The sequence below is a fragment of the Eleutherodactylus coqui genome, chromosome 8 (genome assembly GCF_035609145.1).
Source record: "Eleutherodactylus coqui strain aEleCoq1 chromosome 8, aEleCoq1.hap1, whole genome shotgun sequence".
NCBI classification, from domain to species: Eukaryota; Metazoa; Chordata; class Amphibia; order Anura; family Eleutherodactylidae; genus Eleutherodactylus; species Eleutherodactylus coqui.
This window is the reverse complement of record NC_089844.1, coordinates 112,026,529-112,041,213: the sequence shown is the minus strand read 5'-3', so window position 1 is coordinate 112,041,213 and position 14,685 is coordinate 112,026,529. Positions and strand designations below refer to the sequence as shown.

Genomic DNA, 14,685 nt, shown 5'->3' with positions numbered 1-14,685 from the left:
CTTAGCCGAGTATCTCCCTGCTCGTCTCTAAAGATTCGGGGGCCGGCGTGGGCGGCAGGTGAGTTGCGGGGGGGAGAGGGAGAGAGAGATCTCCCCTCCGTCCTCCCCAATCTCCCCCGCCGCTCCCCGCCCCCCGCCTGCCCCCGAATCTTTAGAGACGAGCGGGGAGATACTCGGCTAAGGCACTACTCGCTTGAGTAATGTGCCTTAGCGAGTATACTCGCTCGTCTCTAGTGGGTAGCCATGGGCTGAACGATCGTCTGAGCTATCTGTTGTGAAAGGCTACCAGCACCAAGGCCTGCTTCTGGACCGGTTGGACACGTTATAGCTACAGTCTGTAGGTGGTGCCAGCAGTGGAAGCCCGCCATTAGGTAACCTTGTCCTGAAAGGGCGTTATGGCAGATATGCTCCAAAACAATCCCTTTAAATCAGCAACGATAGCAACAGCTCAAGTCACTACAGGAGTATTTTCATTCTAGGAAGACACAGCCTATAGCTAAGAAATCCTTCATGCCATGATCAGTGGGGGTCCATGATGTTACACGGATGAAATCACTAATGGTGTTCAGTGATAATCAGGCTTGAAAATTGGCGAACAGATAATAAATACCTATTTTATTTTAAAGTGGCACTCCAAATCACAGCAAGTTGTACCCTATCCACAGGATACAGGATAACTTACTGCCCAAGCATGTCCCTACATCTTGCTGGCGGTGGCTGCCACCGTGCCATTTACGTCCATAGGAACTGCCAGAGATAGTAGAGTGCAAGTGCTTAGCAATCTCCAGCAACCCCATTAAAGTGAATGGGGTTGCCAGAGATGGCTGAGCATTTGAACTCAGCAATTTCAGTTTCAGCCACTGCTGTCAAAATTTATGGACGCAGCATTGGACCGTTGGGGGTTATAGAGCTCCGAATCCCATCAATTAGCATGTTACCCTCTATTCTGTGGATAGGAGATAACTTGCTGAGATAGTAATACAAATTTAATTTCCCTATCACTATTTGATAATCCCTTCCTACCGTAAGGGGAGCTAACTGTTTGCAAATGAGATAAATGACATGTAAGGGAAGGCAATTACAAACCAGTCTGAAGGTCCCCTATACTGTTTTTTTGCATGGCAGAGACTAACATAGTAATAGAGTTTGCAAGGCTGAAAAAATACATCCATCCATCCAGTTCAGCCTATTATCCTCCAATGTTGATCCAGAGTAAGGCAAAAAATCCCCATGGTAGAAGCCAATTTTAGGGAAAAATATTCCTTCCCAACTCCACATCTAACAATGAATCCATCCTTGCATCCATCCCTGCATCAACAGCCATTCACTAGTAATCTAGTCCTATATATTACGCCCTGGACACCGGAACTCTGGCATCCAAAAGAATCTATTTTGACGCGCGCACCAAAAGTACAATTTTTTGGACATTTACCCCACGCCCCAAAGCTTTTCAAAAAATGGTTGTGCTTAGCTCTAGAGGGTACAGCCACACATGCCCCAACACAGTTACTATAATGTCCACCAGAAGCTGGCATAGATCCCTACTCCAGTTTGCCATTAGTGTAAGGGCTTTTATCCACTAGCGTTTTTTTAACGCTGCGATATGGCTGCTTTTTCTTTATGGCTGCGCAGAAGCGCAAACTTGTGATTTTTGTGCAATGCGATTTTAACATTAGAAAGTCCCACTGACATTTGCAGTTAAAAAAAAAACAAAAAACGCAGCCATATCTCAGCGATAAAAAAACGCTAGTGAGTAAAAGCCATAAGCTTTCATCTGACACACAGAAGTGCCACCAAATGACACAAATGTATTAGGAGGCTTGCCTCTTAATACATTTGTTGCTTGCAGCCACAGGTTCCTTTTGAGCTTTTTTAGTGACTTCACATCACCACTCCTTCCAGCAAATAGTTCCATAGTCTCACTGCTCTTACAGTAAAGAACCCCCTTCTATGTTGGTGTAGAAACCTTCTTTCCTCTAGACGTAGAGGAAGCCCTCTTGTTACAGTCACAGTCCTTGCTACAAATTTCACAGCTGCACGTTGTTTGTATGAATCAGCCATGACAAAATAAGCGAAAACCTGAACAACTTGTTTAAAAAAAATCACTAGAGCCGAACGCAACCTTCCCCAGCTAACATACCGCCTCGAAAGGACGCCGCAGACATTCACCTAGCAACAGAAGCCCTTACTAGTAACACCCTGCTGACCAGAAGAAGATTCCTGTTCCTTATGGATACCCCCTTGTATAAGCTAGTCTAGAATAAAAGAGAAGTCAGGTTGCCGACTCTGTGCTTGTCTTCACGACTAGACGGTTGTGCCGCACCCCAATATCTTCTATTCTCCACATTTAATGTACACATAAAGTAAAAGCCTTAGCAGGATAGCACTTCTCCTACCAGGGTGCACATTATCCTCTCTGCAATTACACATTAGCTTCACAAAATAATAGTATTTGCTATCAGGGTTTGTTCACGACTGGTAGTATAAAGTGTTAATTTAATGGTATCTCATTACTGTCTGTGATCTCTTGTCTGGATGACTCACTGTGCTGCAAATACAGGAATCAGAGGAATTTACTCAAAATAGCCTGATTAAATATGTAACATGAGCATAAAAGTTCTCCATCTATTACACGTTACCAGCATAGTCCATTTAATTCACGATCCAAGTGAAGGGCGATCATCAAAATTAACTGTCATTATTACGACAGACAAGAGAGCAGCATAGCGGGAGTTATACGGCACGAGGAACAAAAACCATGTACGGCAAAGTGATAAAACCGAACAACAAAGGAGGAAAAAATGGTCACAGACATTTGATAATTCTTAGCTGACACACACAATCCAGGCTGTATCTACTGAGAGTTTGTTAGTTATTATCAAATCATTGGTTCCGCTTTCTAACAAATGACGGGTGATCAGCAGAATATCTGATCTGCCACATTGGATTTCATTGGCCGTCACTTGGCTGGAATCTGAAGTTTATATAATGAAGGCCCTTTTCCGTGCACCAATAACCGGGCACAAACGTTTGTAGGACCTTTCATTTGCCTGATCATCAGGCCGTGTGAATATGCACATGATTAGCAGTTGAAAAAGCCTGTTCGTTAGCTAATTAGTTCGTTTGTGCTGCAGTAAATATCGTCATCGGAGGCACCACATCTCCCTGTGTAAATGTGCTGCTGACAACGATGAAACTATGGCAGATAAATCATTGCATGTTATCAAGCCATCTTGGAAAACCCCTATAGAAATGGGCAATTCCAACAGGTGGATGTGTCCTTGCAGGTGTTCCACCACTAACTAAATAGCTCCTGTACCCCCAACACTTCTACTGTGGACCTCCAGACCTGATATCTGCTGACTATACCAAGAAATGTGGTGGGTGGAGATGTAGCGACTCAGGATTCAGGGTACAATGCAGCAGATGAAGTAACAACAGTTTACAATATTTATTCAAGAACACAGAAACAAAAAAATGAACAATATGGTAATAATGAGTAAGCAATGGAATTACAGCCTTTAACAATCTAGACACCTAGTGCAATCCATATATGCAGCAGGCTTTTGGGGTACTTAGTAGCTGTCCCTATTGGTGACACACTTAACTTCTTTACTGAGGCCGGCCTCACTTACGGTCTAACGCGTGATAATTGCTGCTTCTACCAACCTGTTCCCTTCTGTCTGTTTACCAGCGCTGTTCAGCCCACACCTGCTGTGGGCCGTTGTGATCCCAGACACCACAGTGATCTTCTTAGTCTTCAATTCTGTGCCATTCTGTTTAGCTATGCAGCAAAAATGTTATCTTTTATATAAGGGCATTAACCAACCAATCAATGTCCAGTGAACATGCTCAGTTGCATTGCACCAAATTTTGGTGCACATTTTGGCACACATTGCGATTCTGGTGCACATCCGCAGTACAAAAGAAAAGAAGAAATGATGGGTAAGCAGGGTCGCAGGGGCATTTTCTGTGCGGGATTCCCTACGCGGAATCCATGCGTGCAGTCTGCATGAGACCTAAGGTTCCCAGCAAGAAGACACGTATGTCAAACAACAGTAAAGGATTGTCAAAAGTGGACTACACTTTTAAGGGCTCATTCACATCAGCTCTAACGGTTTCCATTTTTCTGCTTCCTTCGGGCAGTAGGGAAACGGCAACCCCTGGCTAAGAGATCCGTCTTATGGCAGACCCGAATGGCGCTTAATGGACCCCACTGACTAAAATGGGATTTATTTAGTTGCCGGTCAGTTGGCCTTCTTTTAACAGGACAAAATAGTACAGCATGCTGCGCTATTTTGTCTTGCTTTTTTAGCGGAAATGTTCCAAACGGAACCTCCAACACTGATGTGAATGAGACCTAAATCCAATTACCCCATAATCCTTTATCATGTAACAAGTTGCTCTCTACTTGGACAGATGTATTGTTCTGGAATGTCAGCTGCATGCTGTTCGGGCTGCTGTTGAGGTCAATGGAGTTAACACTTGGCCATGTGTACAATATCAACACTGCTGTGTAGGCTTTACAAGTCTTCCCGAAGCTATTGTCTATTAGAATTACAGCTCCCACTTGTGAAACTTGTCATCATGCCAGCGGGATTTTTTGTCTGCAAAAATGCCACAAACCTCGACCATAAACAGTACCATATGTCACATTTAACTTAGCGTATATTATAATGATGTACATCTGTGATAAAAACATAAGACACGTGTCCGTGCGGTAAAAGCTAACAGTAACATAAAAAGCTATCATAAAGATGACCCCTCAAAATACCAGGACACAATTTTTCACCCATTGGATAATTTTTGTTTCTGTCTACACTTTTGTTAAGACCAGATGGTTGTCGGGATCTGTGGACTTACATGCTCCAGTCTTCTTCTGCATCGTACCACTCTGCCGTGGGTCATGCATATGGGCAAACATCTGCTTCTTAAAGCGCCAGTGATGCCAATGGCTGCTCAACTCAGCCTATGCCCTACTGACCTGGGCTTTATACGGGTACTTTCATACATGGCACGTTTCTAGGCTTAAGCAATAAGGTCCCTATCCTTTTGTTATTGACACAGCTTGCATATTTGACTACAGTGCGTCTTCTTGCTTTGATGATGATCTTTGCTTCTTTGTAGTTATGACTGATCTCCGCCTGACTGAACTACTATTCCATCTGACTACAATTTCTATCCACTGCCTTGGTACCACAACATGGGGTTTACAGGTCAGCAACACGCCAGCCGTTGCAAGCGGAGACTGCTCTGAGTGTAGCGATCTGGGGATTCCCTTACACTCTGCTCTCTGGTTTAGTCAAAGCCAAAACGGTTAGTGATCTGGTGGGTCTATATCACCAATAGACTCTTTAAGAGTCTGTTCACACTCGTGCTGGGTTTCATTCAATGCAGTTTCATTGCGCTTTCATGACAAGAATAACATAGTCAATAGCAGGGGTGTCCAAGCTTTTGGCATCTGTCGGCCACATTGGAAGAAGAGTTACCTTGGACATCATCCTCCATGCAATTCCCATTGTCCTCCACACAACCCCCGTTGTCCACCAAGCAATACCCCATCGTCCTCCACAGTCCTCCAAACAATACCCCAATGTCCTCCAAATAACCCCCACCACCTGGCCATATAGTTTCCAGACTGGAGTCAGTACCTACTTCTTCATGGAAGCCCAGACACAGAAACATGCAGTTCGTGGCCACAAACCCATTTCTGACACCAGGGGAAGGACACACAGGGTCAGCTGGCCCCAACGAGACCACCATCTCTCGTCCTTACCTTGATACTATATAGGAGTGATCAGGACTTGGGAGGACAGAAAGGAGAATGGCCGCTGCAGGCCACCCGCTGGACTTGGAGTGACTGAGTGAGTCTGACAGTCACAGAACTGCAAGTGCCGGCCACTGCCTTGTCATCTGTATAAGCTTATATATGAGCAGAAGCTTACAGCCCACCGCTGACAGGTACCGCCTGCGGCCTCGCTTCCTGCAGATTTAGCCTGCATGTGCGCCATCCCCTTTGGGCCACATTCATAGCTATCCTAGGCTGCATGCGGCCACCAGGCTGCGGGTTGGATACCCACGTTCTACAGTGATTTATTGTACTTGCCATTAAAGGGAACCTGTCATCAATTGTAAGCACCATAAACTAAGTTATGATGCTTAAAGTTTAGATGACAAGTGACTCTGGGGTACCTTTTTTCATACTCATGTGGTCCCTGCCCCCTAGTGAAATCCGGGTGCCCACAATAGCTTGACTCTTCAGAAGGCAGTGAAGGCACACCTCCCATAGAGGTAAACTGAAATGCATGTGAACAGCCTTCTGAAAATAGTCAAGCTGCTGTGTGCAAGCTGACTTTGGGGGACACCGCAAGGATGGGGGTATAGGGTAAGTATAAGACACAGCTCCCCATACTTCACATCACCTAAACTATGAGCACCATAACTTAGTTTATAGTACTTATAGATGAGGGTGAGGTTCTCTTTAAAAACAATAAAAAGGATATCTGACAGAAATATAATGCAGCCATTATAAGTCAATGGGATCCATCCGAATTTGTAGAGATGCATTTGAAAACCTCCCAGCTGGCCCGGCAGTAGTGTCAACAGGACCTGCACCAGTCTGGAAGATTTTTGTCCCCTCCCACAAACTGAAAAATTCCCATCCAATTTGCTCCACTTAAACAGTCTACTGAACCAATTTCTTAAAATGACCCTCTACATATATTCTGAGACTAGATACAGATTGTTTACTTCTGAAACTATTTTCCATGTACAGCACGATTCCTATAATCTGGAATCCAGTAGTCCAGAATCCCTAATAATTGGCCAGAAAAGTGCAAAATAATCTGAGACCAGGAGCAAAAAACTGAGAATAACCAACCAGAAGACTCCTCTGAATACAGAAACAAAGTGGTATCACTAGATGATCTGATCCAACGTCAATATATGGCTGCTTCGACTACAAACAGATTGTTACAGAATCAACAGAGTTGATACAATTATCCGAAATATTTGATATTGGGTCACAGAATAACATCACTTGTACCAGTAAAGTAGTGCGAGCATATATTGTGATAAATGATTACTATGCATCACCGTGTAACATACAATGTATCATAGCAGCCGGTGGATACATAGTATATATGATGGATATGCCTGCATATACATACATAAAGCCTGTATGCCCAGTGGAATCCTTTGCACCGCCATTGGGCTCTTATCACACTGCCAGTATATGTATGTATATATATATATATATATAGATATATAGATATGTTCTCCTGGCAGTGTGATTGATTTTATATATATATATATATATATATATATATATATATATATATATACAATCTCACTAGCAGCCCCATTGTATTTTTACATAGTATGCCAAGGATCCAGATAACTGAGCCTCCGGGCAGATGGGCAGAGATGCCACTCTCAGCATGTGGGTGCCCACACCAGTCCTGCACTTCCATCCAGCATGCTGTGCAGACACAATACTCTATGCACACAATGGATAATATCACTGCTTCCTTGCAAGTATTGCACTATATTAACAAGCAGCACTTACTTCTTCTCCCCAGCCCCCCTGCTTTCCAGTCAGTCTCCTCCACTGCTCCATATCTCTTCATTGGCTTGTCTGTCTCCAAGGTGCCAGAGATGGATTTCTTTAACTCCATGGATGATGTCTGCATGCTTCCTGCTGCCAGTGTGTGCTCCTCACTATACAGCTTCCTTGCCTGTCTAGGCTGTGGGTAGGTGGGTGGAGGGTGCAGGGGGAGGACTGTTCCTGCTCCCACTCACTCCAGCCTCATGTTTCCCTCTTGGCTCCTCAGTATTTGGGGAGGGGGGGCTGGAGGGGTGGCCTGTGACGTCACTGCATCCCTACGGTGCTCTCAGGAGCAGAGAGGATGCTGCACGCATGCGCAGATCTGCTCTCTCTGGGTACCGCAGAAGAGGACACGGGGTTAACCCCTAGCCTGCCGGGGCGGTCCCGGCGTGACTGCCCTCCTTCCTCCCCCTCAGTTTAGGGTTTATCACCTGCTGATGGTTTCTACAAAATATTGCAGGGGAGATGGAGGATTTATGTAGGGGAATATACTGCTTGGCAGAAAATGCTTTCAAAATTACATTTTTTAGTCAGAACAGGCAGATTCAGAAACAAGTCCATTTACATCAATCGGACGGATTTTGTCATTGAAGACAATTTTTGTACAAATTTGCCACGCAGATGTGAATAATAATAAATAACAATAATCCGTATTTGTATAGCGCCAAGTTCTTCCGCAGCGCTTGTGTAATTTTCCCATATGTAGTTTCGGTCCTTAAAAAAAGACGCCGCTTTCCATGTGTGCGTCCGCGCGTGTTACATGCTTTTTACTGCGTGCGTGCAGTTCGTTGCATCCACGTGTCATCGGTTTTTCACATGTGTAAAACATAACAAAAAACGCAAAAAGAGGCAAGTTGATGTCAGTTTTGTTGCAACCCATAGAAATGGGAAGGGGGATTTACGAAACTGTTTAAGAAAAAAAAACCTATCTTCGTCCGGCTTCACATGGGCATATTGTGAGCGCACAATACGCAGAGAATAGAACATTGATTTCAATGGGTTCATTCACATTTCTATATTTTGCAGGCATTTCGATGTCCCCCCCCCCCCCCCCAAAAAAAGTGTGCACCAAAAGTCCCCATAGATGTCAATGGAGGTGCACTAATGTATGGATGCTGTGACTTTTTTTACGTGCAGCATCGGTCTGTGTAAAAAACACGTGTCTGAATACATTAATTTAATTTAATGGCTCCATGCACTGCCCATATTAATTCATTAAAAAATACAGACTGAGGGCTTATTCACAAGAGCGTAGGCGTTTTTACTTTCGCCCGCCGGCACCATAAAAGCGCACGATCGGGCGCACAAATTTGCCGTTTGTGCGCCTGTTCAGACGGCCCAGGTGCGGCGCATATACAGCGAGCTTGGATTGCCTTTGGGTGGGAGACAGTTCAGCTCTGCTTGACAAGGGGAGGGGGCGAGACGGGGCGGGAGCTAGTGTGGTAAGCTCCCGACGATGGGGCGGGAGCTAGTGTGGTAAGCTCCCGACGATGGAGTGGGAGCTAGTGTGGTAAGCTCCCGACGATGGGGCGGGAGCTAGTGTGGTAAGCTCCCGACCCCTCTCTGTCCCTTGTCAGCTGCCAGCAATGGGAGGGAGTGGGACAGGGCGGGCGCTTAGCAACTATCTCCTGCCCCATCCCGCTCCTTTCCATTGCAAAAAGCCTGCAAGGGGCGGAGAGGAGCAGGGAAGGGTTGGGAGTTTAGCAAACATGCTGCTAGACTCCCTCCCACCTCCCTTCTCCGGCAGATCCCATAGGAGTCAATGGGAGCCACCACTGGTGTAAAAGCACCCAGCCGAAATGTGCACCATATGCGCTATCTTGGCGGGCCAGCTGCTTTTACTGCATGGGAATACGCCCATCTAAACTAATGCATTGTAAAACAATGCATCAGATGGGCAGCGTATATTGGCAGGGCGTGAAAGCGCGGCCGATATACGTTTGTGTGAATAAGCCCTGAATACGAAAATGCCCTTCAGACATAATCTTTTTTCTCTTTTGTTTTAAAAAACACAACAGAAAAATCTCATACAAATTTCTTTTTGATGATGTCTGTATTTTTTTCAGGCCTTCTTTTGGTGGTGTTTTTTTTAGTCATACATAGGTTTTTTGTTTGGCATTTTTTTCCTTTAGATGAGGCTATAATAAAAAGCTTAAAAAAATGCCAGAGCATGCTCTGGTTTAAAAAAAACAACTTATAGGCCACCCCCCCAAAAAATCACACAGTTTGTAGTGCATTTCATGATTTGTTAATGACTTACAGCTATTATCCAGATGGGGTTTTTATTCCAATGATAATTTAAGAAAAAACTCAGACAGCAAAAAGATAAAAGTGGCATTTTTTGCAAAAAGACTATGTGTGACACTAGCCTAAAGCCGGGCTCACAGAGCCATAAGAGTAAACTGCTGGGGGCTCCCGCAGCGTTTTACAGCTGTGCACCTGGCTGCGACCCTGCGTACGGCCACGTATGGTGGGGAAATTGTACTGCACCTAACCACGTACTCATGCAGGCGGTCATGCACAGGTTTTTTGGTTTATATTTCCTGCACCGTCGCTTAGTGTTCGGGCTGCGGATATATATGCGACAATGCGCTCTATCTCAGATATACATGCGGCACAATAGAACATGTTGCGCTCTATTTTGCGGATTACGCAATTTTGTCACACTAATGTCCGCGGAAATGCGGAATGTAATTGATGGCCTGCAATTTACCATGTAACACACAGGCGTACAGAGCCTGCGTAATACGCAATTCCAATATGGTTGTGTGAGCTCAGCCTAAGGCCTCTTTCAGACGAGCGTAATTTAACTCCATATTTGTATTTTGTGGACTGTAATACAGAGCTAATGTAAATCTATGTATCTGTTCACACGGCCATATTTTTCACGACCATTTTTTTTTAAAACGCAGTATGTCGTATATGTTTTGTTTTTGCCTCCAAATTGCTATTATTTTATATTGGGCAAAAAAGGATCAGGATCAGTATTTGTCCAGTTATAAAACCAATGACAGTAAATACAAAGGCAAATACTGATGACATACAGTTGTAACGTCATCTGTAACACGTCCGTCATACAGATCCCTACTACGGACCTGTTACAATATGTTACAGGGCTACAGCAGCAAACTGAGCTATACACAGTATAAAGCCCCATTTATGCGCAAAGATGATCGCTCAAAATTCATTCAAAAGATAGTTAGAATGACAGTTTGAGCGATCATTTTGCATAAGTTGCTAATGCGCACTAATGCCCACTAATTAGCAGCTTATTAGCTTAATTTGCATGTAAATAAGCCTCCCTTAGATGTATGCAGAGAACAGCAGGTGGTCTGTTATCTGCATACTGCCCCTTTGTTCTGCCACAGGACTGCAGCTGAATACAATGTTATCAGCGCTCCCATGAAGAATCACAATGTGCGGTCCCTGCTATCAGTTGTCTGACCGAACAATAGATTTTAAACTCAACATAAAATCATCATTTTGCTGAAAAGCAAACGATATTAGCATTTACACACAACCCATTCAAAGCCATCGTTTGGGCGAATTTTGAGCGATAATCGTTGCGTGTAAATGGGGCTTAAGGTAGAAGTGAATAAGCCCCACATAGAATAAATAGCCACAAGTATTTAGCTGACAGACTTCCACTGCCTCACCACACACCTCAGGCAGGACAATAACCAGCGCCCATATAGAGGCGGGGCTCAAATAAATAAACTTCCATTATGGCTGATTGGCCGGCTAGCGAAACCACCTACCCGTTGGGCAATCACCCTATACACCACAGGAGATGCTGTAGCAGGGTTGTGGAGAAGAGCACACCACACCCTAAGCCCACCGAGGGATTTCCAACAAGCAACACCTCAGGGGCCTTCTGCAGAAACAGGAATAAGGCAGCACAAATGTTTGCAGCGAAGGCAGTCATCAGCACCCAGCACCAAATGACAGAGTGCATGTGCCAAAGGCACTGTTACATGGTTCGGGACTGACGTCGGGACGTCACCCCGGCTCCACTACCTGATTGCGGCTGGCAAACTGCAGCACCTACATCCTGAAACAAGGGCAGTGTGACTTCATTAACCTAAATTGGGCCCCCCTCTCATTAGTCAATATTGTAGTCACCTTGGCAGCCTATCTGGTATGAACACCCTAATATGTAGGTACAGCTTATAAACTTCACATCTCTTAGAGTCATTCATCACCTGAACCTTCAAAACTCTTACAGAAAAAGCTGCTTTGTTGCCTATAGCAGCAAATCAGGGTTCTCCTCTCACTTTACTGCCGCCTCTGTATTTGAGCTGATTTGCTCTATTGCAAGGGGATTTGCGAAGATTAAAATCTCAATGTACATCAATATCCACAATCTAGCTAAAGATGGTTTCACATCTGCGTCTGTCCATCAGACTTTGTTTTCATTTTTTTTTTAATAAAAAAAACTGAAGCAAACTGGACCCATAGAGAGCAATAGATTTTTTTGCTCTCAGTTTGAATCATAGAATGGTAGAGTTAGAGGGAACCTCCAGGGTTGTCTGGTCTAACCCCCACTCTCTGCAGGATCACTAAATCATCCCAGACAGATTTTTGTCCAGCCTTTGTTTGAACACTTCCATTGAAGGAGAACTCACCACTTCCCGTGGTAGCCTGTTCCACTCATTGATCACCCTCACTGTCAGAAAGCTTTTTTCTAATATCTAATCTGTGTCTCCTCCCTTTCAGTTTTATCCCATTGCTTCTAGTCTTTCCTTGTGCAAATGAGAATAGGGCTGATCCCTCTGCACTGTGACAGTCCTTCAGATATTTGTAGACAGCTATTAAGTCTCCTCTCAGCCTTCTTTTTTGCAAGTTAAACATTCCTAGATCCTTTAACCGTTCCTCATAGGACATCATTTGTAGACCACTCACCATCCTGGTAACTCTTCTCTGAACTTGCTCCAGTTTGTCTATGTCTTTTTTAAAGTGGGGTGCCCAGAACTGGACACAGTATTCCAGATGAGGTCTGACTAAGAAGAGTAGATGGCGATAATGACCTCACGTGATCTAGACTCTATGCTTCTCTTAATAAATCCCAGAATTGTGTTTGCCTTTTTGGCTGCTGCATCACATTGTTGACTCATGTTCAGTCTATGCTCTATTAGTATACCCAAGTCTTTCTCACATGTGCTGCTGCTTAGCCCAATTCCTCCCATTGTATGTGTTTTTTTCATTTTTCTTGCCCAGATGTAGGACTTTGTTTCTCCTTGTTAAATACCATACTGTTAGTCACTGCCCACTGCTCAAGCTTTTCTAGATCTTTTTGAATACTCTCTCTCTTTTATCCAATGTTAGCTATCCCTTCTAGATTTGTGTCATCTACAATATTGATCAGTTTCCCATCAATTCCCTCCTCCAGATCATTTATAAAAATGTTAAACAACACTGGGCCTAGGACAGAGCCTTGTGGTTCCCCACTTAATACATTCTTCCACTTGGATGTGCAGCCATTTATGACCACTCTTTGAGTACAATCACTCAGCCAGTTGTGAATTCACCTAAGGCTTCCCTCACACAGGTGTTTTTGAACAGAGTTCAGCACTGCTTTTTCAGCACAGCGCTAAATGTTATACAACACTCTCATTAATTTCAATGGGGCTGCTCACACATGGCTAAAAACGCAGCGTCTTCAACGCTGCGCTTTGACAGCGTTGCATGTTCTATTTTGGGCCGTTTTCAGCCCTGTGTTCCTCTTTGAAATGAATGGGCACAACTTGGTACCACACTTTTGGCAGTGCTAAACGCCCTAGCTACACTACCTGAGTCAAAAAAAAATCAATACTCACCTTACAGGGCAGGGAAATTTTCATAGTGACAGGAATTCAAAATCCCCACCTCCAGGGAGAGATTGCTCTGATTGGCTGAGTCGGCTGAGTGACAGCCGTCTGAGCCAATCAGAGCCAGCGCTGGATGCGTCCAATCACAGCCATTCTGAATGGCTGTGATTGGACGCATCCAGCGCTGGCTCTGATTGGCTCAGATGGCTGTCACTCAGCCAGCTCAGCCAATCAGAGCAATCTGCCGACTTCACAAGGTCCCAATAGTGGCGACAGGGGCAGCGACTCCACCTGCTAGGTGAGTATTGATTTTTTTCTTTCTTATCAGCAGCCTTGGCTGCTTTTTCAGCTGTGCTGAAAACGCAGCCAAAATTATGGCATAATGCATGCCAGTGCTGCTAAAACCGGGTAGAATCTGCAGTAAATGCAGCGTTGAAAAACGCTGCGTTTCTGCAAACGCCTGTGTGAGGTAGGGCTTACAATTGCCTTGTCAATCCCATATTTGGTCATTTTTTCAATAAGTATGGTATGAGATACTTTGTCAAATGCTTTACTAAAGTCAAGATATACTATATCCACCGCATTTCCCTGATCAACCCAGTCGGTGATTCTGTCATAAAAGGAAATTACATTTGTCTGGCATGACATATTTGTTACAAACCCACGCTGTTTGGGTTCATTTTAACTCAGTTCCTCCATTTTCTTTCAGTATTTCTGAAAAATGCGCAGCTTGCAGCATTATTGATGCCGTTCAAAAAAAAAAAAAGGAAAGTGAACGGAAAGCACCTTTCCGTTTTTTTTTTGTATTAAAGTCAATAACATAGAGAAGCAAACTGTAGGGCTTCAGTCTGCCTTCAGTCTTGAACAGATCCATTTTATCAGTACACCACAAAGCAAAGGAATAGGTGACCTTAGAGGGAGGAGAAGGAAAGAGAAGCCCATGAAAGAGGGGAGGGAGGGAGAAGTCCAGCCACCACCCACCAGCTAGGAGTGTGTATTGTGTGCATTGCTCTGGTTTGGAGGAAGAGCTCTGACAGACCTCTCAGAGTGAAACTTATAGAGTGTGGAGGACCTGCATGTCCAATAATCAGTTACTCTACCCCCCAAAAAAGGTATTTGCATGCATGCATCAGTTATGTTTCAGTTTGTAATCAGTTCATATTTAGTTAAAACAGATCATTTTTAAAAGGACTCCAAAAGCAAGTGTGAAACCATCCTAATATCTAGTTAATATAAAATACTTTCATTGCCTATACAATTTAAATACAGCTG

At 44.2% G+C, this 14,685-nt stretch overlaps 1 protein-coding gene across 1 annotated transcript in view; it reads right to left on the bottom strand.

The window, feature by feature from the left end:
- BMERB1 (bMERB domain containing 1) overlaps nucleotides 1-7,805 on the bottom strand; it is a 216,749-nt gene extending 208,944 nt beyond the window's left edge. Inside the window, exon 1 of the mRNA XM_066577490.1 lies at nucleotides 7,568-7,805. Coding sequence (XP_066433587.1) covers nucleotides 7,568-7,691 — 124 coding nt within the window. The 5' untranslated portion in view covers nucleotides 7,692-7,805. The remainder of the gene's footprint in view (nucleotides 1-7,567) is intronic.
- Nucleotides 7,806-14,685: the final 6,880 nt, after the last annotated feature.